At 45.3% G+C, this 21,252-nt stretch overlaps 3 protein-coding genes across 12 annotated transcripts; all 3 read left to right on the top strand.

The window, feature by feature from the left end:
* Nucleotides 1–381: 381 nt before the first annotated feature.
* On the top strand, nucleotides 382–4,359 carry alkbh3 (alkB homolog 3, alpha-ketoglutarate dependent dioxygenase). 7 transcript variants are annotated; one of them, XM_057051317.1, is made up of 11 exons: nucleotides 382–685; nucleotides 961–1,029; nucleotides 1,130–1,212; nucleotides 1,292–1,326; nucleotides 1,400–1,447; nucleotides 1,746–1,849; nucleotides 2,279–2,469; nucleotides 2,562–2,771; nucleotides 2,849–2,947; nucleotides 3,533–3,674; nucleotides 3,759–4,359. In XM_057051317.1, exons 2-11 carry the CDS (start codon nucleotides 966–968, stop codon nucleotides 3,812–3,814), a joined length of 1,032 nt encoding a protein of 343 aa, XP_056907297.1. In that variant the 5' UTR covers nucleotides 382–685; nucleotides 961–965; the 3' UTR covers nucleotides 3,815–4,359. The 7 variants fall into 7 exon arrangements, with proteins under 7 accessions (XP_056907297.1, XP_056907296.1, XP_056907295.1 ...); XM_057051316.1 differs by having other exon boundaries at nucleotides 958–1,029; XM_057051315.1 differs by having other exon boundaries at nucleotides 383–685; nucleotides 1,097–1,212.
* A 137-nt stretch (nucleotides 4,360–4,496) lies between these two features.
* On the top strand, nucleotides 4,497–7,983 carry c13h11orf96 (chromosome 13 C11orf96 homolog). The gene is made up of 2 exons (XM_057051321.1): nucleotides 4,497–6,928; nucleotides 7,035–7,983. Exon 2 carries the CDS (start codon nucleotides 7,100–7,102, stop codon nucleotides 7,472–7,474), a length of 375 nt encoding a protein of 124 aa, XP_056907301.1. The 5' UTR covers nucleotides 4,497–6,928; nucleotides 7,035–7,099; the 3' UTR covers nucleotides 7,475–7,983.
* A 3,234-nt stretch (nucleotides 7,984–11,217) lies between these two features.
* On the top strand, nucleotides 11,218–20,886 carry ticrr (TopBP1-interacting, checkpoint, and replication regulator). Of its 4 annotated transcripts, none has more exons than XM_057052151.1 (21): nucleotides 11,218–12,192; nucleotides 12,548–12,761; nucleotides 13,029–13,261; nucleotides 13,531–13,762; nucleotides 13,944–14,082; nucleotides 14,151–14,275; nucleotides 14,391–14,579; nucleotides 14,654–14,799; nucleotides 14,881–14,984; nucleotides 15,068–15,149; nucleotides 15,295–15,377; nucleotides 15,719–15,949; nucleotides 16,082–16,169; nucleotides 16,318–16,381; nucleotides 16,477–16,611; nucleotides 16,826–16,916; nucleotides 16,997–17,052; nucleotides 17,213–17,475; nucleotides 17,554–19,489; nucleotides 19,809–19,925; nucleotides 20,044–20,886. In XM_057052151.1, the coding sequence occupies exons 1-21, from the start codon at nucleotides 11,521–11,523 to the stop codon at nucleotides 20,151–20,153; spliced, it is 5,310 nt and encodes a 1,769-aa protein (XP_056908131.1). In that variant the 5' UTR covers nucleotides 11,218–11,520; the 3' UTR covers nucleotides 20,154–20,886. The 4 variants fall into 4 exon arrangements, with proteins under 4 accessions (XP_056908131.1, XP_056908130.1, XP_056908129.1 ...); XM_057052150.1 differs by having other exon boundaries at nucleotides 15,068–15,155; XM_057052149.1 differs by having other exon boundaries at nucleotides 14,151–14,296.
* Nucleotides 20,887–21,252: the final 366 nt, after the last annotated feature.

Below are 21,252 nucleotides of genomic sequence, written 5' to 3'. Positions count from 1 at the left end.
ATACAAGCTCGTGGGGGCCACACAAGATACTGAAAAGCATTTTGAGTTGCAGAAATTAAGTTTTGGAAAAAATGGACTAGCCTGCCACATCTTCATTTCACTCTGATTTTATGGTGTCTACACAATTAGCCCTCTGTAGGCTGAAAACTTTTATTTCCATTAAAAGACTTGGCATCCTTTTGTTCCTAAGACACTGCCCTGTCGTTATTTGTATAGATATCCAACTTCATATTGAGATCTGATGTATCTAATGTGTTTCTTTAAAGTGCTCCTTTAATTTTTGTGAGCAGTATATATATGAGGAAGGGGTCTGTTCTTACCTAATGTGTGAGTGGATTTTGTGTTCACATCTTAAACAGAAGACGGCGGGCATCCGCCATTTATGACACCAAAGGCTCAACATACCAGACGTACACATTTACGCTAACCCGGACGTGAATACAACATAGCTCGTAGCTGGAAAGTGTTGAGCTCTTTATAAAAACTCTGTTAGATTCCATGTGTGTAGAAGATGTACAATATACTGACATTTTAAAGCAAACTGGGGAAGATTTTAAGCGTTACACTAGCGGACAAGGACAACAGGCGGAACCATATTTAACTCCAGTTTATGGTCGGATTTATTTTCGATGACGTTTAACTCCATAAACACAAATCGATTTTGAGACCTTCAGCGGATTCCTAGGTAAGTTTTTTTTATGTGTCTAATGCCATTAAAAGGACAAACCTGTTTTCGTGTATTTACTGGCCGTAATTGTTTATAGATGTAAAATTAGCTGACAGAACTCGGCGAGACGGAACCTGTTGACAGGCTGCAGCAGAAATGATACCTGAACTAAAATCAAGTTTCTAAAAATAGCATTCGACCTAAATATTATGACATAGAATATCCGAAATAACCCTCCATTTTAAATCTAAGAATTTTAAATCAAAGAAAAACCATGTCACCCCCTCCAGCAGGTGTGATGACAGACAAGCGTCAGCAGGCCAGAGTCCAGGGCTGCTGGGCCAGGCGGGCGGGACCGAGAGGTACCGTACTGGGTAGCTGTAACCCCTAATAATGATGACACACCCAATGATGTATCTTTTGAAGCAGGCCCTGGCCTCAACCAGCAACCCTTCCCCACAGCCAACACAGCTTCTGCCTCTGCCTCCTGGGGCATCCGCTCACAGGAAACTCCCAAGACCTTTGAGTTTCAGCCTCCCGCAAAGGTGACTGTTACAATCATTGATCTCTTTAGATGGAACTGTTGTAGTTTCTGTTGTAGAAGCTCTCACTCATTGTCTGTAGCTCGTTCAAGCTGTTCCACCAGTGAAGCTCCTTGAGTAAGTGACTCTTCTGGCTTCTGTAAAAGCCTTTTGCGGTTGTTTCATCACTTAGCTCGTTTTTTTTTAACAGAAAGGAAGGTGATTATGAGCTCAGTCATGGACCTTCCGGCGTGTCCAGGTGAGTCTTCCCGTTTAGGAACTTAAGGTTTGATGTCTTCAGGACCCACCTCAACCTATGATTGTGTTGAACCTCCGCTAGATGGTGCCATCGCACGAGAGATCCTGAGTGGAAGATTTCGGACAAGCTGTGTAGACTTTTAAATGAGCGACATATAAATAAGCTGTAATGCATCTTAAGTTTTGGTCTCTAACCTGTGTCGGGAACAGACACACAGTGTAAGATAAGATGTTTTGCTGAAAAGAAAGTCTTATCCATTGACAGTGACTGATTGTGTTTTTTCTTTTCCTGGGTCTAGACTCCTGCTGGTTCCTGGATTTCTTCCTCCAGAAGAGGCTGACTGGATCTACAGTAAGCTGTTGGCAGAACTTCCCTGGTCTCAAAAGACCAACTACAGACATGGTAGGTTTTCCCTAGATCGCATGACATCATGGCATCTTTTAGTTTTGCCTTTATTTGAAGCTGATATTGAGCTGTTTTATCTGGGTCTGTGATTTATGATGCTTTGCTAAATTGACTGTAGCCAGACTGTTGATGTGCAGGAGGCTTTTTTATTCATCTCAGATGCCTGATGAATGGGTTAAAGAGGAACCCTGCTCCATCTCCTCCACCTCCTCCTCCTTCTTCTTCTCTTCATCATTTATCTCCTCCCCCTCCATCTTCTCTTCATCCTTCATCTCCTCCTTCTCCTCCTCCTCTCCCTCCTCCTTATCATCTGTTCTGTCCTGTGTTAAGAGTCTGGTGACTCTTAACACTGGTCACGTTAGAATGATATCCTCCCATCACTACTGCCATTTCCTGTGTTCTGCCTTGTTTTCACCCTCCTGTCAGTCATGTATTTGATGATGCCAGTGATTCAAGGTGACCAGGTCACATCACAGGAAATGCTGTCACATGAGCAGCTGAAAGATGTGAGCATTGTTGCTGCTGCAGGGGAGGCATACGAGGAGCCCAGGCTGACCTGCTGGTACGGAGCGCTGCCCTACACCTACGCTCGCTCCAGTTTGACTTCTAACACTCAGGTTTGATGCAGCTATTCAATCCCACCACAGTGTAAATTTATTTGAAAGATCTTTTCTGTGAATGTAGCTTGTTTAATCATCGTCCGCCACAGTGGCATCCGCTCCTGCTGAAGCTCCGTGAGGCTGTGGAGAGACGCAGCGGCTGTAGCTTCAACTCGCTGCTCTGTAACCTATATCGAGATGGCCGTGACAGCATCGGCTGGCACAGCGACGACGAGGCCTCACTTGGCCACAAGCCCACCATTGCTTCTCTGAGTCTGGGCGACACCCGAGTCTTCAGCCTCCGCAAGATTCCTCCACCGGTCAGACGAGAACAAGTTTAATCACGTGGCCTGTCACTTCCTGTCTGTTAGCATGTTGTTGCCTGTCTGTGATTCAGGAGGATGAAGGTGATTACACCTATGTGGATCGGATCCAGGTTCCGCTAAGCCACGGTTCACTTCTGCTGATGTCAGGATCCACACAGGATGATTGGCAGGTAGGATCGACCAATCAAACACAAAGAGTCAGTGCAGAAGGGATCTCAGGTCACCTTATCTACAAATGGAGCCAGCAGGATCTTCTTTTATTTATTAACAAGTCAAGAAGATGGAATCCTGAATTATTGATGAAGGTTTGGCAGGTTAATGACTTTTTATTTAGTTGTATTTCTAGAAAATGTGAACAAATTACATTTAAATATATTAACATGAAGATGCTGATGTGACTCATAACTGACGAGTCTCAGTTTTTCTGTTTTTAGTGGCACAAGAGCAAAGCCCAGAGCAGAGATCTGGGCTTCCATCAGTTCTCTTCAGTTCTGATGGACCTCATTAAACCAGCTAGACACAAGTGTGAAATATCCAAGGGAACCTTTAGCACCTCAACCTTCGCACCATTTTTTCAATGATCACATGTGAATAAAGTATAAATAACATCCATTGAACACCCCTCAGAGACAACTCTTGGGGTTCTCAAAGGTTTCTGGAGAAGACGGTTCCGGAGCTAGAAAAATCTTTACCCATTTTTATCAACTGATTTTTCAATTTGAACTCCGAAAAATTAATATTTGTGCTTCATCTAGCATCGGGTGGCAAAGGAGTACCATGAACGAGGTCCACGTGTCAACCTGACCTTCAGAACCATCCACGAGGAGCCGGAGGGCCACAGAGCCGGAACTAAGCTGCGATTCACAGTTCAGCATCCCCGAGAGGCATCAGAATCAGGTCTTGGAAACTGACCCACACCAGACTGGGTTTGAAGGGCCAGGAACAGGTCCAGATCATTAAATCCAGAATGTTCCTCCTCAGGTAGGAGTCAGAACCTGAATCAGCATCACGTGCTGCCCTCCAATCACCTCCGGTGACCTTCAGAACATTGTGGGCAAAGCTACGCTGGACTTGAATAAATCCCTTTTATTCATCACTTTCTGGCAGACAAAGATCAACATTTCATTAAAGTGAATGATCAAAAGGCCTCCAAACAATAGTCAGATTCAGATTCAGGTCCTTTATTGTCCCACATGGGGAAATTTACAGCGCAACAACAGCAAGACGCAGAGACAATTAAGATAAAAATAAAATAGAATAGAATAAAATTCAGAATATACAAAGAGGATGTATATTTACAGTAATCCAGATAAATGGATACTCGGCCCCTGTACATAGTACAGAGGGTGAATACAATATACTTCTCAGAATATATAATATTCAGATTGTGCTAGCGGGCGTAGTCACTTCTCTATTTACCTGTTTATTATTTCTGCAATTTAGAATCCAAATTTCCATAAATCTGCCTTCATTTCACAACTTTGAGACAAGTAACAAAAGCAGTAACCTGACTGGGGTTGCTATGGTGACTGTTGCCATCAGGATATCATTATAAAGCAGCAGATTTAAGGAGAAGAACTGAGTCAGGATTTATTTCTCTCTGATCTGGTTTAAACTTCATTTTTCACCTTCTTCTGTCAGTTTTCTTCTGTTGTTTCAGAATCAGGAAATTTAGAGATAAAACTCACATTTTCTGTCAGCACTTTTATGGTTGGGAATAAGTTTGTCATAAAAACAAGCCAGGTCTGGTTAAAGATGATCCAAAAGCTCAGCAAGGTCCATAAACCCTCACACAAGCATCCCAAAGAGCTGATATCAGAGTTTAAAAGCAAATACTCCTTAATCTCTCCCGCTGTCACCTCTTCCTCCTCTCATGAATCCCACCTGGACAAAGGAAGGTTCTAATCTGACCCAGCAGAACTTTAACGTCTGGGTTCAGCTGATCTGACTAGCAGGTTCTGGGTCAGTACCAGGTCAGTGTATCTTGGATCATGTCCATGTTTTCCCTCATTCAACATAGATACCAGAGCTGAAAATCTTATAATGCGGTTAAAAATAGTCCAGACTCTGGTTCCCATCTGTAGAGAACAATTTTGATGGGCTGAATAAGCTGGAAAACCCAAGTGACTCCTGGCAGGAACCTGCACTGTAGTTCTGGGTGTCAAACTAAACACCACTTGACCCTAAAGATACCCTGTAAACATGCTGCAACTAAAATCATCTTCCATCCGTCACTGTTGCCATGACAACATCTGTGGATGACCCATATGACTCTAGTCTGGGAATGTGCTGAAGGCTGACAGAAAGGGAGAGTTTGTTTGTGTGTGTGTGTGTGTGTGTGTGTGTGTGTGTGTGTTCTTGTATTTGTACATGTACCACAAACCTCATTCTACCAGCAAAGTAAGGACATTTTGGCTGGTTTCAAGGTCGAGGTTAGAGCCGGCTTTAGGTCAGAGGTCAGGGGTGAGTTAGTCAGGTTCAGTCCTCACAACGATAGAAGTACAAAGATGTATGTGTGGGTGCAGAGGAGAATGAGTTTCACAGTGAACTACGTTTGTGACCTGTTAATGCACCTCCAGAGACACGGGTCAGGACATTCAGAACGCAAACACAACAGCGCTGGAACACAGCTCAATGTTTGGGGTTGGCCTCTCCAAAAGACTGAAACCTGATCCTCTCTGGCGTCACCTCCTCAGCAGCTGTTGGCTGGTTTCTCCTTCCTGACAACGGTCTGGAACTCTTTTGCACAGCCACGAGATTCTGACTGGACTTCAGCTCATTTCTTGTTCTTCTAGGCTGTGATGAGTGAACTGGCGATGGTTCCAGTTCTGCTGGGTCAGAACTGGTAAGATCAACTTTCAGAACATGTCAAACTAAAGCAGTGGTCCATTTAGCTCAAATTGTTTTACGTTAGCTGTAAGTGACACCTTCAGACCAAGAATATGGTGATTTACACTCTCATCACTGGCGACCCATTCGCCTGTCAAGCTCAAGTGGTTCTTTTTGAACCTTCATCTCTGAGCAGGATGTTTACAATGTTCTGTGTTCTGTGCCAAACTGGATGAAGGTCTTAAAAAGAGGCCCTGCTAAGCACTGAAAGGTGTTTGAAGTACAAGAAGCCAAACTTCACCTGAACTATTGTTCCCATCCTTTCCTGACATTTGCGTTGCTGTGACAACCGGAGCGTCCCTCAGCAGTTGGTCCATAATAATGTGCTGGTCCAGGAATGTTTCCTGCGGAGTGTTCCTCACCTCCTGATCCACTGGACCCAGATAATGGACTTTCTCCTCCACAGGAGTCCTTTGGGAATTAGTTTGTGAGCAGTTTTATTTATACAGCAGAAGATAAAACACAAATTCAGACAGGTGTAAATATGTTCTGATTTGTTCTGAATATGTGTTTGTGTGTGGGAGGGTGTGTGTATGTTTCGTGTGTTTGTTGGAGTGGGCCCTCCTCAGGTTTCACAGAGCCACTTTAGACCATCACGTCATCATGAAACCTTGGAGGAACCCCCGACATGTCAGAATGAGCGACCGTATGATGGATGATATAATGCTGTCTGGTGATGACAACATGCGGATTACTATGGTTACAGAGTCCTTCTGTAGTTTTCATTTTACCATCAGTGTGACTTTAAGTGAAACAGGAAACATGTTTCCTCTGCCCCTCTGGTTCTGAAAATCTCTGCCCTGCTCAGTGTCCAGTGGTTGACTGAGATCAAATCTTGATCTCTCTCAATGTAGAACCCTTAGTCAGAACAGTCGGTCGGAACAGGCATCTTCTATTGGTCTTCCCTTCAGCAGATACTGTCAGGATCTTCCTGCTCCCCAGCAATGACCTATTGAGGAATATTTGGTGCTGTTTCTATGTAAATTAATCAGTTGACACACACACACACACACACACACACACACACTCAAATCCAGTAAGCACTGACACCCAAGAAGTTCCCACTGGCAGGCCAGATATTCTGTCATGTTTATTTTGGTGGAGTGAGAACGGTGAAGGGTGAAACCATGACGAAGAGGAGGCGGAGCCTGCAGAGAGAGAGGGTGAGTGAGAGAGGACTATATAAGAGAGGAGCTGTGCTTTTATTTACAGCACTTTGATATGAACCAGAAGAACCTCATCAGGTAGCAGGAACTCTAAATGTGAGCGAACTGAGCCAACAGTGAATATCTTCAGCATTTGTTAACTGAGAGAACTTTTTCTATCGTTCTTGAACTGAGGCTGACCATCATCATCATTCCTCTTCAGAAGGTGTCTCAGCTTGTCCTTGGACCTTACAGGCTTCAGTTCCACAGACAGAACCTGTTCCAGTGATGGCTGCCGTGTGCCCGATGGTTCTCGGCTCTGGGTTCCACATCCTCCCATCCCACCTCATTCCCTCCACCATGGAGGAGTTCCCACAGCAGCTGCCTGTTCCCAAAGGTGTGGTCAGAGGCCGAAGCCACCCCCGCCGCTCCCGTGATGCTCGCTTCAAGACCCAGCCTGTCACTTTCGCTGAGATTGCAGAGGTGGAAGAGGAAGGTTCCTCACCTCTGGAGGAGGCGCGTGCACAGCGTTCTTTTCTGCAGTCCTTGGAGAACCTAAGGCGGAGCACCCAGACCTTCCACTTTTCTCCAGGGGCCCACAGCAGCACCACCATGTCCACCAACACCAGTCCGGACTCCAGTAACTCTGACTCGACCCAGTGAGAGGTGTCACTGCTCCAGATGACCGGAACCAAACTGTGTGTCTGTTGAAATGATAATGGAATGTCTTATTCTCGTATGATTCCTTGATTCCAGAATTTCTTACAGATCGTAAACTCATCATCTTCACATATTCACTCTTGATATTTCTCATCGTTTTGGTCTTTTTTACATTTCAACTAATGTTTGTGTAACTGTAGATTAGCTGTAATGCACAGATGGATGTTTTTCTACATGGAGGACAGACTGAATCTATTTTTCATGTTAAAGTTGTATTTATCTTTAGATTTTTCTATTGGACAAAAGTTTTCATTCTCTTCTAAACTTTATATTTATTTATCTAACTTTCACAAATTCAGCTTGACTTCAGAACTCTTTCTACTGTATATTTGATTAGCTTTATGTTTTACCATGTTGTTAGATGTGCTTTAATAAATATTTTTAAGGTTTATTGTTCATTTGTGAGGTGAAGTTAAAACCAAACTCTGATATTAAAGAATTTTTAACTTTAAGATCATTTGTCTTCAGGGTAACTGCCACATAAAGAAAAACTGCATGACCTGATCAGCTAATCATGATCAGACAATAAAACCCAAATAAATGTTGGAATCCTGAAGATAAGGGTCAGAATTCAAATTAAGATCAGACTAATTGTTTACTACATAACTGCAAAAGGTGTTTAATCATGAAAATGTCCCGTTTTCAAATCTGCGCATTTGGAATATTTCTTTGTGTTTGTTTTGACTGTGTGTGTGTTTGGGTGGAATTTCTCAGCAGAATCTCTAAATCCTTAATTTTGTTTTCAAAAATTGGGGAAACATGAAAAATATTCACCAAAATCACCCTGACCCCAAACAATGCGTTTGGGGTCAGGGTGATTTTGGTGAATATTTTTCACCAGGTGGCAGCAGCATCATTTCAAATCAAATCAAACTTTATTAATATAGCGTCTTATACAATCAAAATTGTTTCAAGGCGCTTTCCAGAATCCTAGGGCCTAACCCCAGACAAGCAACAGTGGCAAGGAAAAACTCTCCTTTAACAGGAAGAAACCTTGAGCAGGACCAGGCTCATGTAGGGAGACCCTCCTGCTGATGGCCAGAGGAGAGGAGAGGAGAGGAGAAGGAGGAGGAGAGGAGAGGAGGGGGAGAGGAGAGGAGAGGAGAGGAGAAGGAGAGGAGAGGACAGGAGAGGACAGGACAGGAGAGGAGAGGAGAGGAGAGGAGAGGAGAGGAGAGGAGAGGAGGAGGAGGAGAGGGAGAGGCGAGGCACAGGGCACAGAAACACAAACAAAAATACACTATACAACGGGTCAGCGGGGCTGGAGGTCATCATGCAGCTCCGAATGCGGCGATACCTGTAAATGAATGGGGGGGGGAATCAGCATAACTAGTCTGCTTGACGAGGAGGAGGAGAGGAGAGAGGAGAGGAGAGGAGAGGAGAGAGGAGAGGAGAGGAAACCATGACCTAGTGGGGTGACAGAGGCCTGTCAGGTGATCATGTTTCCAGACCCCGGCAGCCTTGGCCTATAACTAAGATGTGACCTAATGATTAGACGACCCCCTAAGTACGATAATTTGTCTATCTATGATAGTAACTGGAACTACAGAATTTGTAACAATAAGCTTTTTCAAAGAGGTAGGTTTTAAGTCTGATCTTAAATGGAGTCAGCCTCCCGTACCTGGACAGGGAGCTGGTTCCATAGCAGGGGGGCCTGGTAGCTAAATGCTCGGCCCCCCATTCTACTCCTAGAAACTCTGGGAACCACAAGTAGACCAGCATTCTGAGAGCGGAGCGGTCTATTGGCCTGATAAGGTATCACTAGCTCCTCCAGGTAGGATGGAGCGAGGCCTCTGACGACCTTGTAGGTCAAAAGAAGGGTTTTAAAAATTATTCTAAATTTAACGGGCAGCCAATGAAGCAACGCCATTACAGGAGTTATGTGATCTCTTCTGTCAATACCTGTCAGAACTCTGGCTGCAGCATTTTGGATCAACTGGAGGCTTCTTAAAGAGTTGAATTAACTTTTCAGCATCATGCCGCGTCAGTAGCTTCCTAATCTTTGTGATGTTCCTCAGGTGAAAAAGGCACTTCTAGAGACTAATTTAATGTGTGAGTTGAAGGAGAGACTTTGATCAAAAGTTACTCCTCGATTCCTCACAGAGAGACTAGATGTTAATGAGATACCATCTAGAGTGATCATATGATCTAATCTATCCCTGAGAGGTTCAGGACCAAACACCATGACCTCAGTTTTTCCTGGGTTAAGGGGGAGGAAATTTGAAGACATCCAGGACTTTATGTCTTTAAGACAGATCTGGAGCTTCACTAACTTCTCTGTCTCCTCTGGTTTCATGGATAAATAAAGCTGAGTGTCATCAGCATAACAACGAAAATTTATCCCATGCTGCCGAATAATGTTCCCTAAGGGAAGCATGTACAAGGTGAAGAGGATTGGTCCAAGTACAGAACCTTGAGGAACTCCATGGCTAACCCTACTGTATGAGGAGGGAAAACCATGGACATGAGCAAACTGGTATCTATCAGATAAATATGATCTAAACCAGTCTAGTGCTGTCCCTTTAATCCCAATCACATGTTCCAGTCTCTGTAACAGGATGCTGTGATCAACTGTATCAAAAGCAGCACTGAGATCCAGCAGAACCAGCATAGAGACCAGTCCATGAGCTGAAGCTATGAGAAGATCATTAGTAACTTTAAGAAGTGCCGTTTCTGTGCTGTGATGAGCTCTAAAGCCTGACTGAAACATCTCAAACAGGCTATTCCTCTGCAGGTGCTCCAGTAACTGAGTCACCACCACCTTCTCAAGAACTTTAGAGATAAAAGGAAGGTTGGATATTGGCCTATAATTTGCTAATACGTCAGGATCCAGTGATGGTTTTTTTAAGCAACGGCTTAATCACTGCCACCTTAGTAGCAGAGTTCCTCTGAGTCCATCTGACCTTCAACAAAATCCATCCTTCATCTCCTCGTCTCCTCCTGCTGCAGCAGCAAAGGCATGACTGCTCCTGGTGAGCCAGTGTATCCTCATGCGTCCTCCGCCTCTGACAGCTTCTGACATTATAACAATTTCTGAGCATTTCAAAAGTGTCATTGAGGATGTTTTTTTCAAAGAAACTCTGTGTCGTCCTGTTTTCTTTTTCCCACATTGCAGACATTTGTGAACAGTTTAAGCTGTTTTTCTTGGTGGTTTGCTCAGTCCCATCACAAATGTCACTGCTGTAGACTAACGTCCAGCTTCTTCATTTGACCATATCTGGTCATCTCTCTCATTTCAGATTCTTAATTTTTATTTATTTTTTTTCTTTAATTTTTACCCCCAAAACTGACCTCTCTCATGTAGCACTGGCTCATATGGTTTGCATTTGAAAAGGCCGGATTGAAAGCAGTTGCTTTATGAATTATTCGTCTTTTCGCTTTTTCTCTAAATTACGTCATGATCAAAATTCATCATTGAATTAAACACTTAAATATTCCGGTTATCTATTCAAAGCGTTTCTTGTTCGGCGGTATATTTTAAGGTATGTGGCTCTATCTTTTGTGACGTCTATATTGTATCGAATTCATGCGACGAGCTCCGTTGTAGCCCCGCCCCCTGGTTTCAGAGCGTTCTCAAATTTGATTGATGGCGAATTTATCCAATAAAAGAAAAGATTTCATTTTCAACCAATCAACAAGCCCTTTATCTCAGTAAAACAACCAATCACGACGAAGGAGGGGCACTGAATGAGAGGCGCGAACTGTTGAGAGACGGAATGCAAAAATAAAATGGTGAACTTAGTGTATCCTCTGTTGTAAGTAGGAATACTGTTGTTTTTCTTCTTTTAGATCTAACATTTTATCAAAATTCGTCGTTTGGGGCGGCTGACTACAAGCCACATATCCAATTTCGGAATATGTTACAAGCTAAAGGGCAGAACGTGTCGTATTAAAGAGAAATGGCGTCCGTGCGTCCCTACAGATGAACCCGCCCGAGCTGCCTGGTTGCGGTCTGATCCTCTTTAAAAGGCGCCTCTTGGTGTCCCCTCATGGCGTTACACAACCTGGTTTTTGTCCTTGACGTGGATCATGGAGCTCAGGATTCAGAGGACCAGCTGGATGTCAAAAACCACCTCTTGAAACTTGGGATATTGCACATTTTGTTACTTCGCGGTTGCAGGTTCGGGTTTGACAAAGTTCGCTGGGGATACAAATTTTTCCAGTCCAGGAATGGTCGAAACCTCCGGCTTGTATCGAGGGCGTCGGACTTTAAGGAACTTTGCCAAAAAACCTTTGAGGATTTTGAGATCGAGTTTGAAGCAAAGTTCGACACCAAAGATCGAGCGGTTCTGTCCCACCAGGCCGAGCCGCTCCGGGCGGCCTCCGTTCAGAACGCCCTCAAAGAAACTCTCCTGGACTTCCAGTGGGACCGACCAGACATCACCTCCCCCACTAAACTGTCGCTGAGACCCCGGAACTCCACTTGGACCGGCGGCCGGAGCCTTTCCCATGAGGACGACGCGTTTAGCAGTTGCCGGAATGCGGTGTTCGTGGTCTCGGACTGTCCCTGTTCCAGGACCCAGCTTTCAGCGTACCTCTCTGTGCGGGACCAGGAGCTGCCTGTAGACCCCACAGAACACATTCTCCCCAGGGGTCTCCGAGACCTGCTGCTCCAGCGGCGGGTGGTGCTGCACTGGGTGGACAGCAGGTCACGTGAACAGGTGATTGTTACACCTGCAGGATCCATATGCACACGTCCATACACTGACGCTACTTCATGTGGTCACATTCTAGCATCTGCAGAGGGAAGTTTTATTTAAAATTGGACATCTAAACCATATGTTCTCTTCAAACCGCAAAGTCTCATATTTATATTAGTGTGATCCGTTACGATCACTTCTATCCGATATACATGTCTATTTAGAAATTTATAGTTCTAAAACTTGCATGTTTCGACAGCATCATTCTACACAGACATCTTGCATTCTAGACATCCAAAACATCCAACCACAGCTGAAGATCAGCTTCCTGTTCAAGTTTCCCTGTAAGCAGATGAAAAGTCTTGTCTTACTGCAGGTCATGAGCTGTGACGATCATCTCGGGTTTGAGCGACTCTCAGAAGTTCTGGCTCAGTCAGACGGCTCTATAGTCCCCCTGGTCACTATGCTGGATCTCAGCTCCAGTCACAAGAACTTGGCCCTAAAGTCCAGTATCGCATACCTGCTGTCTCCTGAGAACGTCCACCGTCTGGCCTTTCCTGTTGTCTCTGGAACTCTGCAGTGGAACCAAGGTTGGTTGTCAAAAGTAAAGATGGACAGAAAATGGCACAGTTCACATGGAAAATGAGTCCTTTCTACTCGAACATGTTGGTTTAAGTGTTTTTGTGTGGTGCTGCTGTCATGGTGCAGATATTTCATAGATATTTGCCCCCTCTCTTCTGCTGATCTGTTATTCACAGCTGTTGTGATTCTCATGCATTCATTGAAATGTTTGCTGATGCGAGTTGATGTGAGCACCTGAGATGACCTTGGGGATATCTTCCCTTCTTTTGCTTCAGGTGACAGGACCCAGTGCTGCCACATTCTGATGGAGCCGGTGTGTCGCAGGCAAAAGCTGCTGCCCGAGTGTGTTTCTGTGTGTCTGACAGCGGTGCTGCAGGACTGGGATTCGTCCTCTTTAACACGAACCACCTCAGAGTCCTGGGTGCTTCACAGCTCCAATAAATCTGCTCCAGAAGCCCAGGCCTTCCAGCACCTGCTTATGGAGCTGTCTGCTGGCTGTCTGCATGTGGTGAGGCACAGACACCATACTGGGCTGAGACTAAAGCTTTATTCACTGTTGAGCTGTCATGAAACCACACTGACACATGGACAAAAGTGACCACTGCCATTAAGTGGCCTCTGCACACTCGCATCACTTTGCAACAGTCAGCAGATGCCCATCCCTATGATGTGCACAAACAAGAGAATAGTGTGTGTTTCGTAGTTAAAATCTTAAACTATAAAAAATAATGAACTTCAACACTTCTTGACGTCTGGATCTCCTGGTTTCTGCTTTAGCTGTGTGAGGTGAATGACCATGGGCTACTGAGCACGGCCATCCTCGATCCTCTGTCACCTTCTGCTGCCCTACTGAGCCTCCTGGATCCTGACATCTCCCACCACCATCTGTTTCTGACCAGTGAAACCACTACCTCTGCACCTAAGCGCAGTTCGTCCGAACTACCTCATGCAGTCAATAGTGTTCTGGGAGTTGTGTATGGCATCATGGAGGACAGTGACAGGATGGATGGTGAGGAAGGGAATTATTGATATTCAGCCTTGAAATGATCACGATTTTACCTTGAAAATGCTCTGACCTGTTGGCTATACCTATTATGTCCAGTTTTCCCAGTATAGAACAATGTAGCGTTCTGCTGTTTTATCTTCCTAACAAACAGGAAGGTCTGTTTACAGTTTGTTTTGTTCCTCAGTGCCTCTAGGCAATCCACCTGTTCCAGAGTGGGCTCAACAGGAAGTCATAGTGCACTCGCTGAGCTGTGGTGTGCTGGAGAGCTGGTTCCCTCTGTCAGACCAGTCAGGAGTCAGTTCTCACTTGATGGAGTCAATGAGGTGAGGCTGCCCGTCTCGCCAAGGTTTAGATCATGTCGTAAAACTGATGTTTGACCTTTGTTACTCAGGTTGCTGCATGCAGTACCAGAGCAGCAGGTAGTGGACTCATCTGCCCTGGACCTGGAGCTGATCTCTGGTCTGGCTGATGTGTATCAGACATCTCATAATGGAGGCGATGGGCAGCCCCAGAAACGTGAGGAGGCTTCCATTCCCTGTATTAAACTTCTTCACGCTCCTTCTAGATTCTTGGCAGATCTGACAGGTCATGAAAGGGAATCATATTGATTTCTCCAAATACTGATGTGCAGGTGGGGCCCAGCGCACTCCAGTGAAACAGAAGATGAAGACCATGAGCCGCTCCCTGCAGATGCTGAATGTGGCCCGGCTCAATGTCAAAGCCCATAAGAACCAATCTGAGGTGGAAGAGCGGGAAGTCCTAGATAGACCAGCGAGAAGATGTTCATACAGGAACAAACACAGAGAGACAAACACAACCAGTCAGTGACAAAGCAGCATCTGAGTCTGTGAAATATTTAGCTGTTTTCTCAAGGCAATACTGATGTTTGTGCAGATTTCAGCAGTGAAGAAGAGCTGCTGTCCTACCTGAAGTCCAGTTATGACACCACTGTATCTGGGAGAGAACCGGGCCTCCTGGCTGCTGCACGGCAACTTCTGTCTACTGCCAAAACATTCTTCAGTGCTGAGGCAGACATGCTGGTGAGACACACCGTTCATTTCCATGTCAGGAAAGTGCACGCATGAGTGATTCAGGATGAATTTCCCTGTAAACAAATGCAGGTTCGGCACACTGGCTTCATCCGGCAGCATCTCCTCAAATCCAGCAAAAGTATTCGGCAGATTTGTGCTTCAGCTGCTGCTGCTGCTGAAAATAAAGTCAGAGAGTGAGTTTTTCCCACTCCACCAGTCATCTGCTCACATCCATCCATCCATATTTGCTTCCTAACTTGTGGGGCTCCTCCTGTAGGTGCCAGCTTCAGGCACTGCTCAGACTGGAGTTATGCCATCTGTCCTCATCAGAGCTGGATATTGATCATGTATCGGAGGAGGTAGAGGTCTGCTTGTAATTCTGAAGCCTTTTTACTCCTATTGAAAGTTACATTTTCACCCTTGGCTGCTGAATTGGCACCATCTTAAGACATATTTATCCACCTGTGTGGGATTCCATGCCATACCCATGATGTGATTCCTCAGGTTGCTGAGCTGCTCCGGATTATCTCCAGGACCAAGGATCCAGTTTACCTGGCGAGGTTCCTTCAAGACGATATTCTGCCAGGGTGAGAAGATCTAATCACCAATGCTCCTTAATCTTGTTTATTATGACACTGCTGCTAAAATATCATCCTGACCTGGAACTTCGCAGCACTTATGTCCAAATGATTCTGATCATGTTTTCTCTTTTTATGTGTAAAGTTGGTGGCTGCTCAGACAAACTGATTCTGTCAGAGCAATTAATCAAAGCCTTTCATAGAATCCTGCCTTATTAATAGCAGTGATGAGAGTAAATGTTGATTATTTGTGTTTGCTCTTCTGTGAACACCAAGGGGTGTTGGGGAGGTTTTGTGTTATATCCGACTGAAACAGCCGTCTAACTTTCGTCGTTTGTGTTTTACGCCAGTTTCCTCGCTGGGATTCCCTGCATTCTTGCCGAAATCTACCACAGTCTGGGCACTCAGCTCCCAGAAGCCCTGTTAGCTTTACTTCCTGCAGATTTCTTCAGCGACGAGTCCATTTCCAAGGACAGCGTTTCCCCGTCGGCCCCCTCAGCGGGTCACTCCGTCAGCAGTCTGCTCTCAGATGGTGGAGATCAACTTCAAAACCTGCGAGATCGTTCAGCCAATCAAAGGAGGTGGGTGGCAGCTGACTTTGCAATTATAAGGAAGCTAAAGGTCAACATCAGAGGAATTGCTTAGTAGAGGGTTTGTAACAATATATTTCGTGACTCTGAAGCTGCTGCTTCTTCTCTGGTTCTGTCTCTAAGGAGCGGCGTGTTGACGCGTCATCGCAGCATGACCGAGTCTTCGCAGAGTCTTCGTCAAATACAGATGCCCACAAAGACGACGAGAGCTGTAAGAAAATGTTGTGATAAATATTTCAAAATATATATGACTTGAGTTTAAAGAGGTGGTCAGATATGAGTTTTCTGCACTAGAGAATTCAGGATGAGTTGAAGAATATTCCAATGAGCAAATTAATTCTGTGTTGTGTTTTTAAAAGGCCAAATTAAAAGTTTCTTCTGCGGCGAAAACTGGTGCAGAAAGAAAGAAAGAGGCATCACAAGGTTCATCTTTTCATTTGCTCTTGCACCCAAACGTCTCCAAACATTCCCATGTTTGAGTGGATATGGTTGTTTCACATTCTGATGGTGAATTTCAGGATCAGAGGTGACAAAAGTGAGAAGAAACCTGTTCAATCAGGAGTTGGTTTCCCCCTCAAAGAAAGCCAAGATGCCCAGAAGTCATTCTGTTTCAGCTATGGAAGGACTTAAACACAAATGTCAAGAAACTGAAGGTGCAGCATCCCATCTCCATCAGTTGATACTTCCTGTCACTCAGCAACAGAAGTACAACCAAACACATCAAAGATCTGGTCTTGTCATCCTTCTTAGGAATAAATCCCTTTTATAACCACTACAGATGAACCAGATATTTGGACAATTGCTATAGTTTTTGCAGTTTTTGTTTCCCAACTGTATCACGAAGCTTCTGATGTTTCTTTTCCTCAGAGGGACACAGACTTCTGACTAAAACGGTGTATGAGACTCCTCGACACAAGCAGGTGTCGAACCGCCTCCTCCACCATCAGAAGATGGGAAGGTGTGTTTGTTTTTCACACTTTTATCCATATGATGTTTGTTTTTTACCAAATATCAGAATAGTGTATTTGTTGTCTTTAGATCTGTCCCAACAGAGGAATGCATCATAGAAGAGTCTCCAGTCAAACCTGCAGATGGTTGGTGGTGATGATTTCATGCTTGTTTGTTAAATCCAGAATTGCTTATTGTTCTGTAGCTCTGCATTAGGACCTCATTTATTGTTTTAACTGTTCCTGATAAAAGCATTTGGTGATGAACGCTTCACTTGTGAATATATTTTCTGTAAATTTCTCACAGACCTGAGGAGGAGCCCGAGGTTGAAGAAGTTTGCTCGGAGACATTCTAGCACGTTCTACTCTAGTTCTCAGGCTCGTTCTCGTAACCTGGACCGGGCGCTGTCTGCAACGCAGCTGTCTGATGCTCGGGTCAAAGTAACACGCATCACTTCCCCCATGCTTCTTCTTTTTGGGGCAGTTGAATCTCCGGTTCGTCCTTTTGAATCCAACCATGGCGGCTGGCCCACCAGCTCCCGGCTGCTCACGGATTCCAGTGTCTTTGAGGTAGCGCTACTTGACTGCGAAATGTCGTCCGCATACCATAAATACATGTAAAGCTTGAGTTTTTTCCATTTGTTTTAGAGTCCATATAAAACTCCCACAAAATCACCTGACACACGTGGACAAAATGTCCACCGCACCACCTCGCTGAAGACTCCCAGAACATCCGGGTCTCCTAGGACCCCCAAAAGGACCCCTTCTTCCAGAGTTTTGTCTATAGCCGAAAATCCTTCCGGCAGTTCATGTGACCAGCAGATGATTGTAAGAGAAAGTCCCTTCAGATTTCCATCACAATCCATCGTAGTTGAGACACCGACCAAGCATCTGAAGAGCCCGCTTAAGGGGATCCTCAGAACTCCCACCAAGGACTTGGGCAATGGTCCCTCTTCTTCTGGATTACATCACCCCCATAGTCCATTTTCCAGAACTCCTAAGAAGAGTGTCACGTGGTCTCCATATCATCAGAGGGATGGAACATCACTCAGTGACCTTGCTTTTAAGGTGCCACAGTCACCTCAGACTTCCCAGAGGCTGAAACCAGTATCCAGTGCGAGTAGTCCAGTGGAGGGTGCAAACGCTAACAGGACCATTTCCAGGACCCCTGAGAAGCAAAGCACCATGACTGCTGTGAAAGAGCCTGAAGGTGTGAGCAATGAGAGCTTCTCTGAAGAATGTCTCCTAAAAACACCTGAGAAACCAATCAAACGGGCTCTTTCTCTCCAGTCTTTGGAACCTCCACATCCCAAAACCTCACCTGAACCCAGGAGCCCAGGTCCTCCTCATCACATGAACACTCGCTCTGGAAGATCTTCATGCAGGAGGAGAACATCTTCATGGAAACCAGAGGGAGCTGATGCTTCTACAGTCAGTTCTCCAAAGTCCCTGATGAGGAAGAGGAGGTCCAATCAAGAGGTTGGAACCAGAAATGGCTCAAGGGTACGTTCACCTGAGAACCTGAACTACTCTGACACATGTCCCACAGAGGTCCTGTCAGAACACTCTCAAACATCAGAAGGGGAGTCTGATTCTTCTCAGCTGAACTCCACAGAAGACGACAGCCTGGACATTGTGGAAGCGGCAGTTACAAAGACCCAGTTTACTGGGGGGCTCAAAATGAACATCAGTTTCTCACGCAAGAACTCACAATCTGAAGATGTGGTGTCCGGAATAGTGTCCCCTAAACGACGAGTATCCTCTGTAAGCACACCTGGCCGGAGCTACGGCTTCCGTCAGACTCCCGACCGCCAGCAGAGGGAGGCTGCAGCTCGTTTGGGGTACGGAAACAGACCTCCTCGGTTCTCTACCCCAAGAGGTGCTGCAGGACCTCGTCAGCAAAAAGAAACAGGCTCTCCAAACCTTTTGACCTACCAGGTGGAGATGCAGTTGCAGACATCCGGAGTGCCAAAGCTCAAAATCAAATGCGGAGATTCTATGAATGCAGCAGATTCAGCAGCACTGAGTCCAGCTGTTGCCTTCAGACCGTCACAGCTGGAAAGCCCCAAAGCTTTGCTCTCCAAGCAAAGAGAACCTGGATGTGTCTCACCATCTCTGTGTGCTCACATCACACCAGCCAAGGGCACGCCTGGAAAAGGTCTTCAGACATTCATTTGTCAGTCCTACACCCCAACATACCACCCAGGAGGAACAGCACCCCCGATGGCTGTGGCAGAGATCATCGCCCTGACTCCGTCACCTCAGAGTGTTGGAAAGGTAATGCCAGACAACCTCAACAGTTGGCCTCGCAAGAAACGAGCCCAACTTGTGGCAGGAGGAAAGGACCGCAGTCAGAGACCAGATTGTGGACTGATAGAGTCTGTAGATGAAGTAGACCTGGGAGTGGCAAAACTGCAAGATGTGGAAGACCTCAATCCAGCTGCCTCCACAACATCGTCAGGCAAATCTCATGCTGCCCAGTCTCCACTGGAAGACTTCTACTGGTTGGATCATCTGCCTCATCAGGCTGACTGGACTGATCCTCCAAGAGCAGAAGAACAAGTCATCCAAGATTCCAGAGCGTGTAAGTGAAGATTCACTGATCAGCTGCTGTCTGTGAGGAGTCTCCATGTTGTCGTGGTGTCTGTGAGGAGTCTCCATGTTGTCGTGGTGTCTGTGAGGAGGCTCCATGTTGTCGTGGTGTCTGTGAGGAGTCTCCATGTTGTCCTGGTGTCTGTGAGGAGGCTCCATGTTGTCCTGGTGTCTGGGAGGAGTCTCCATGTGGTCCTGGTGTCTGGGAGGAGTCACATGTGACCTTGTTGTTGGCTAATATATATATTCTGTGCTGCTCTGGTTCTAAGGCTGTGAACGATATAAAAAAAAAAATTTTTTTCCACTGACAGCGGAAACTCCTAGTTCGAGGGCAAGAAAAACAGTGTCAGTCAGTGGGATTTTGGCGCTCACACACTCTCCACTGTTGTTCAAAGGGTCTGCAGGGACAAAGGGGACCTGTTTGTTGGGTGAGAACTGGCCCTGTTCATACGTCTATCTATTGTTATTTCTGCCACCAACTTGTTTTTGTGGTCTGTTCTGAATTTTACTAACTGTTTGGAGACTAACTGTTATTGTTGTGAACAGATGAGGTGGGATCGGGGGGGACGAGGACTGAGGATGAAGACGTGGAGACATCTGTGCCAAGACGCTGCAGCAGCAGGAAGACGTTCAGCAGGAAACGTCTGCTGACATAAAAGCGTCCAGAACTCACTCATCAGGAGCCTCCTGTTTATTTATTTACTGTTTTTGTGCCCTGTAAATATCTTAATTTGCCACATTTTGATGTAAATTTTTTTCTGAATTAATTATTTTTGATTCATGCTGTGGACTTTTTTTCTATGGTTATCAGTTATTGATCGTGTGACATCATCTCAGAACTAATGATATCATTGTCGGGGAAACCTTTGATTATTTGTCTGAAGGTCGTGAGACGCCACAGGATGGACTTTTATTAAATAAGTTAACTTCAATGATAAACTGTATTCTATTCAGCCCTCATTTGATATCGTATTCATATATTGCAATATTTCACCAAACATCAATTTATGAGGGACATGGACCAAATCTGTCCTCTTGCTGAGTTGTCTGAGCAACATTTCTCTGGCCAGTTCTGATGTAGGCCGGGAGGTGGCACCATCGCCACATGAGCCACGTTCAGTTTGATCAATTCTCATCTTCATCTGCGCCATTTTTAGTAACGTTATTGCTTATTTATTCATGTTTAAGGATCCAGTGGGCGGGGCCACTTCCTGTAAATGTGTGACTACCTGACCTTTGACCAGCCGCAGGCCTGGTCTATCGTCAGGTTTTTCTTTTATAGCCTTTTAATAATTTGATTTAACTTTTTTTTTTTTTTAGTAAGTTTGGTTTATGAAGATAGATGACGTTCACTGACATTCATTAAATTATTATTGCCCTATCAATAAATCGTCGTTCATGTCTTGTTTATTTATTTTCGTTTTTAAGTTTGTCTTGAAATGACTTGCGTGACTCGCTGCTGCAGCGTGAGCCGCCCGCGTCCTTCAGCAGTCACACCACGCACAGACCCGCATCGACGAGCTCGACAGAATCACATCACTTCCGGAAAGGCCAAAATCGCAAAGCAAATATTTTTTCTGCACATCGTATTTGAGACCCTGACGTGATTCTGCGCTGATTATCGTTTTGGCTGGAAAACGAGATCAAACAAGCCTAAAGATCAAAGTCTTTGCCACTTGTGGACTTCAGCTTCGGCCTAACCCCTAACCCAACCTGTGAGGGACATGAGGCCTCAGGTGGGGGCACCATAGCCAG

This window comes from Takifugu flavidus, chromosome 13, assembly GCF_003711565.1.
Source record: "Takifugu flavidus isolate HTHZ2018 chromosome 13, ASM371156v2, whole genome shotgun sequence".
In the NCBI taxonomy this organism is placed as follows: Eukaryota; Metazoa; Chordata; class Actinopteri; order Tetraodontiformes; family Tetraodontidae; genus Takifugu; species Takifugu flavidus.
The sequence above is the reverse complement of the archived record's forward strand: the minus strand, read 5'-3'. Positions and strand labels throughout refer to the sequence as shown.

Bases quoted from the DNA above. Each gene is read 5' to 3' on its own strand.
- alkbh3 (XM_057051313.1), top strand. From the start codon at position 966: ATGACAGACAAGCGTCAGCAGGCCAGAGTCCAGGGCTGCTGGGCCAGG. The intron at 1,448-1,745 runs GTGAGTCTTCCC...TCCTGGGTCTAG, and splicing joins GGACCTTCCGGCGTGTCCAG to ACTCCTGCTGGTTCCTGGAT. The intron at 2,470-2,561 runs GTTTGATGCAGC...CGTCCGCCACAG, and splicing joins GTTTGACTTCTAACACTCAG to TGGCATCCGCTCCTGCTGAA.
- c13h11orf96 (XM_057051321.1), top strand. From the start codon at position 7,100: ATGGCTGCCGTGTGCCCGATGGTTCTCGGCTCTGGGTTCCACATCCTC.
- ticrr (XM_057052148.1), top strand. From the start codon at position 11,521: ATGGCGTTACACAACCTGGTTTTTGTCCTTGACGTGGATCATGGAGCT. The intron at 13,763-13,943 runs GTGAGGAAGGGA...TTTGTTCCTCAG, and splicing joins GGACAGTGACAGGATGGATG to TGCCTCTAGGCAATCCACCT. The intron at 14,297-14,390 runs GTATTAAACTTC...ACTGATGTGCAG, and splicing joins TGAGGAGGCTTCCATTCCCT to GTGGGGCCCAGCGCACTCCA.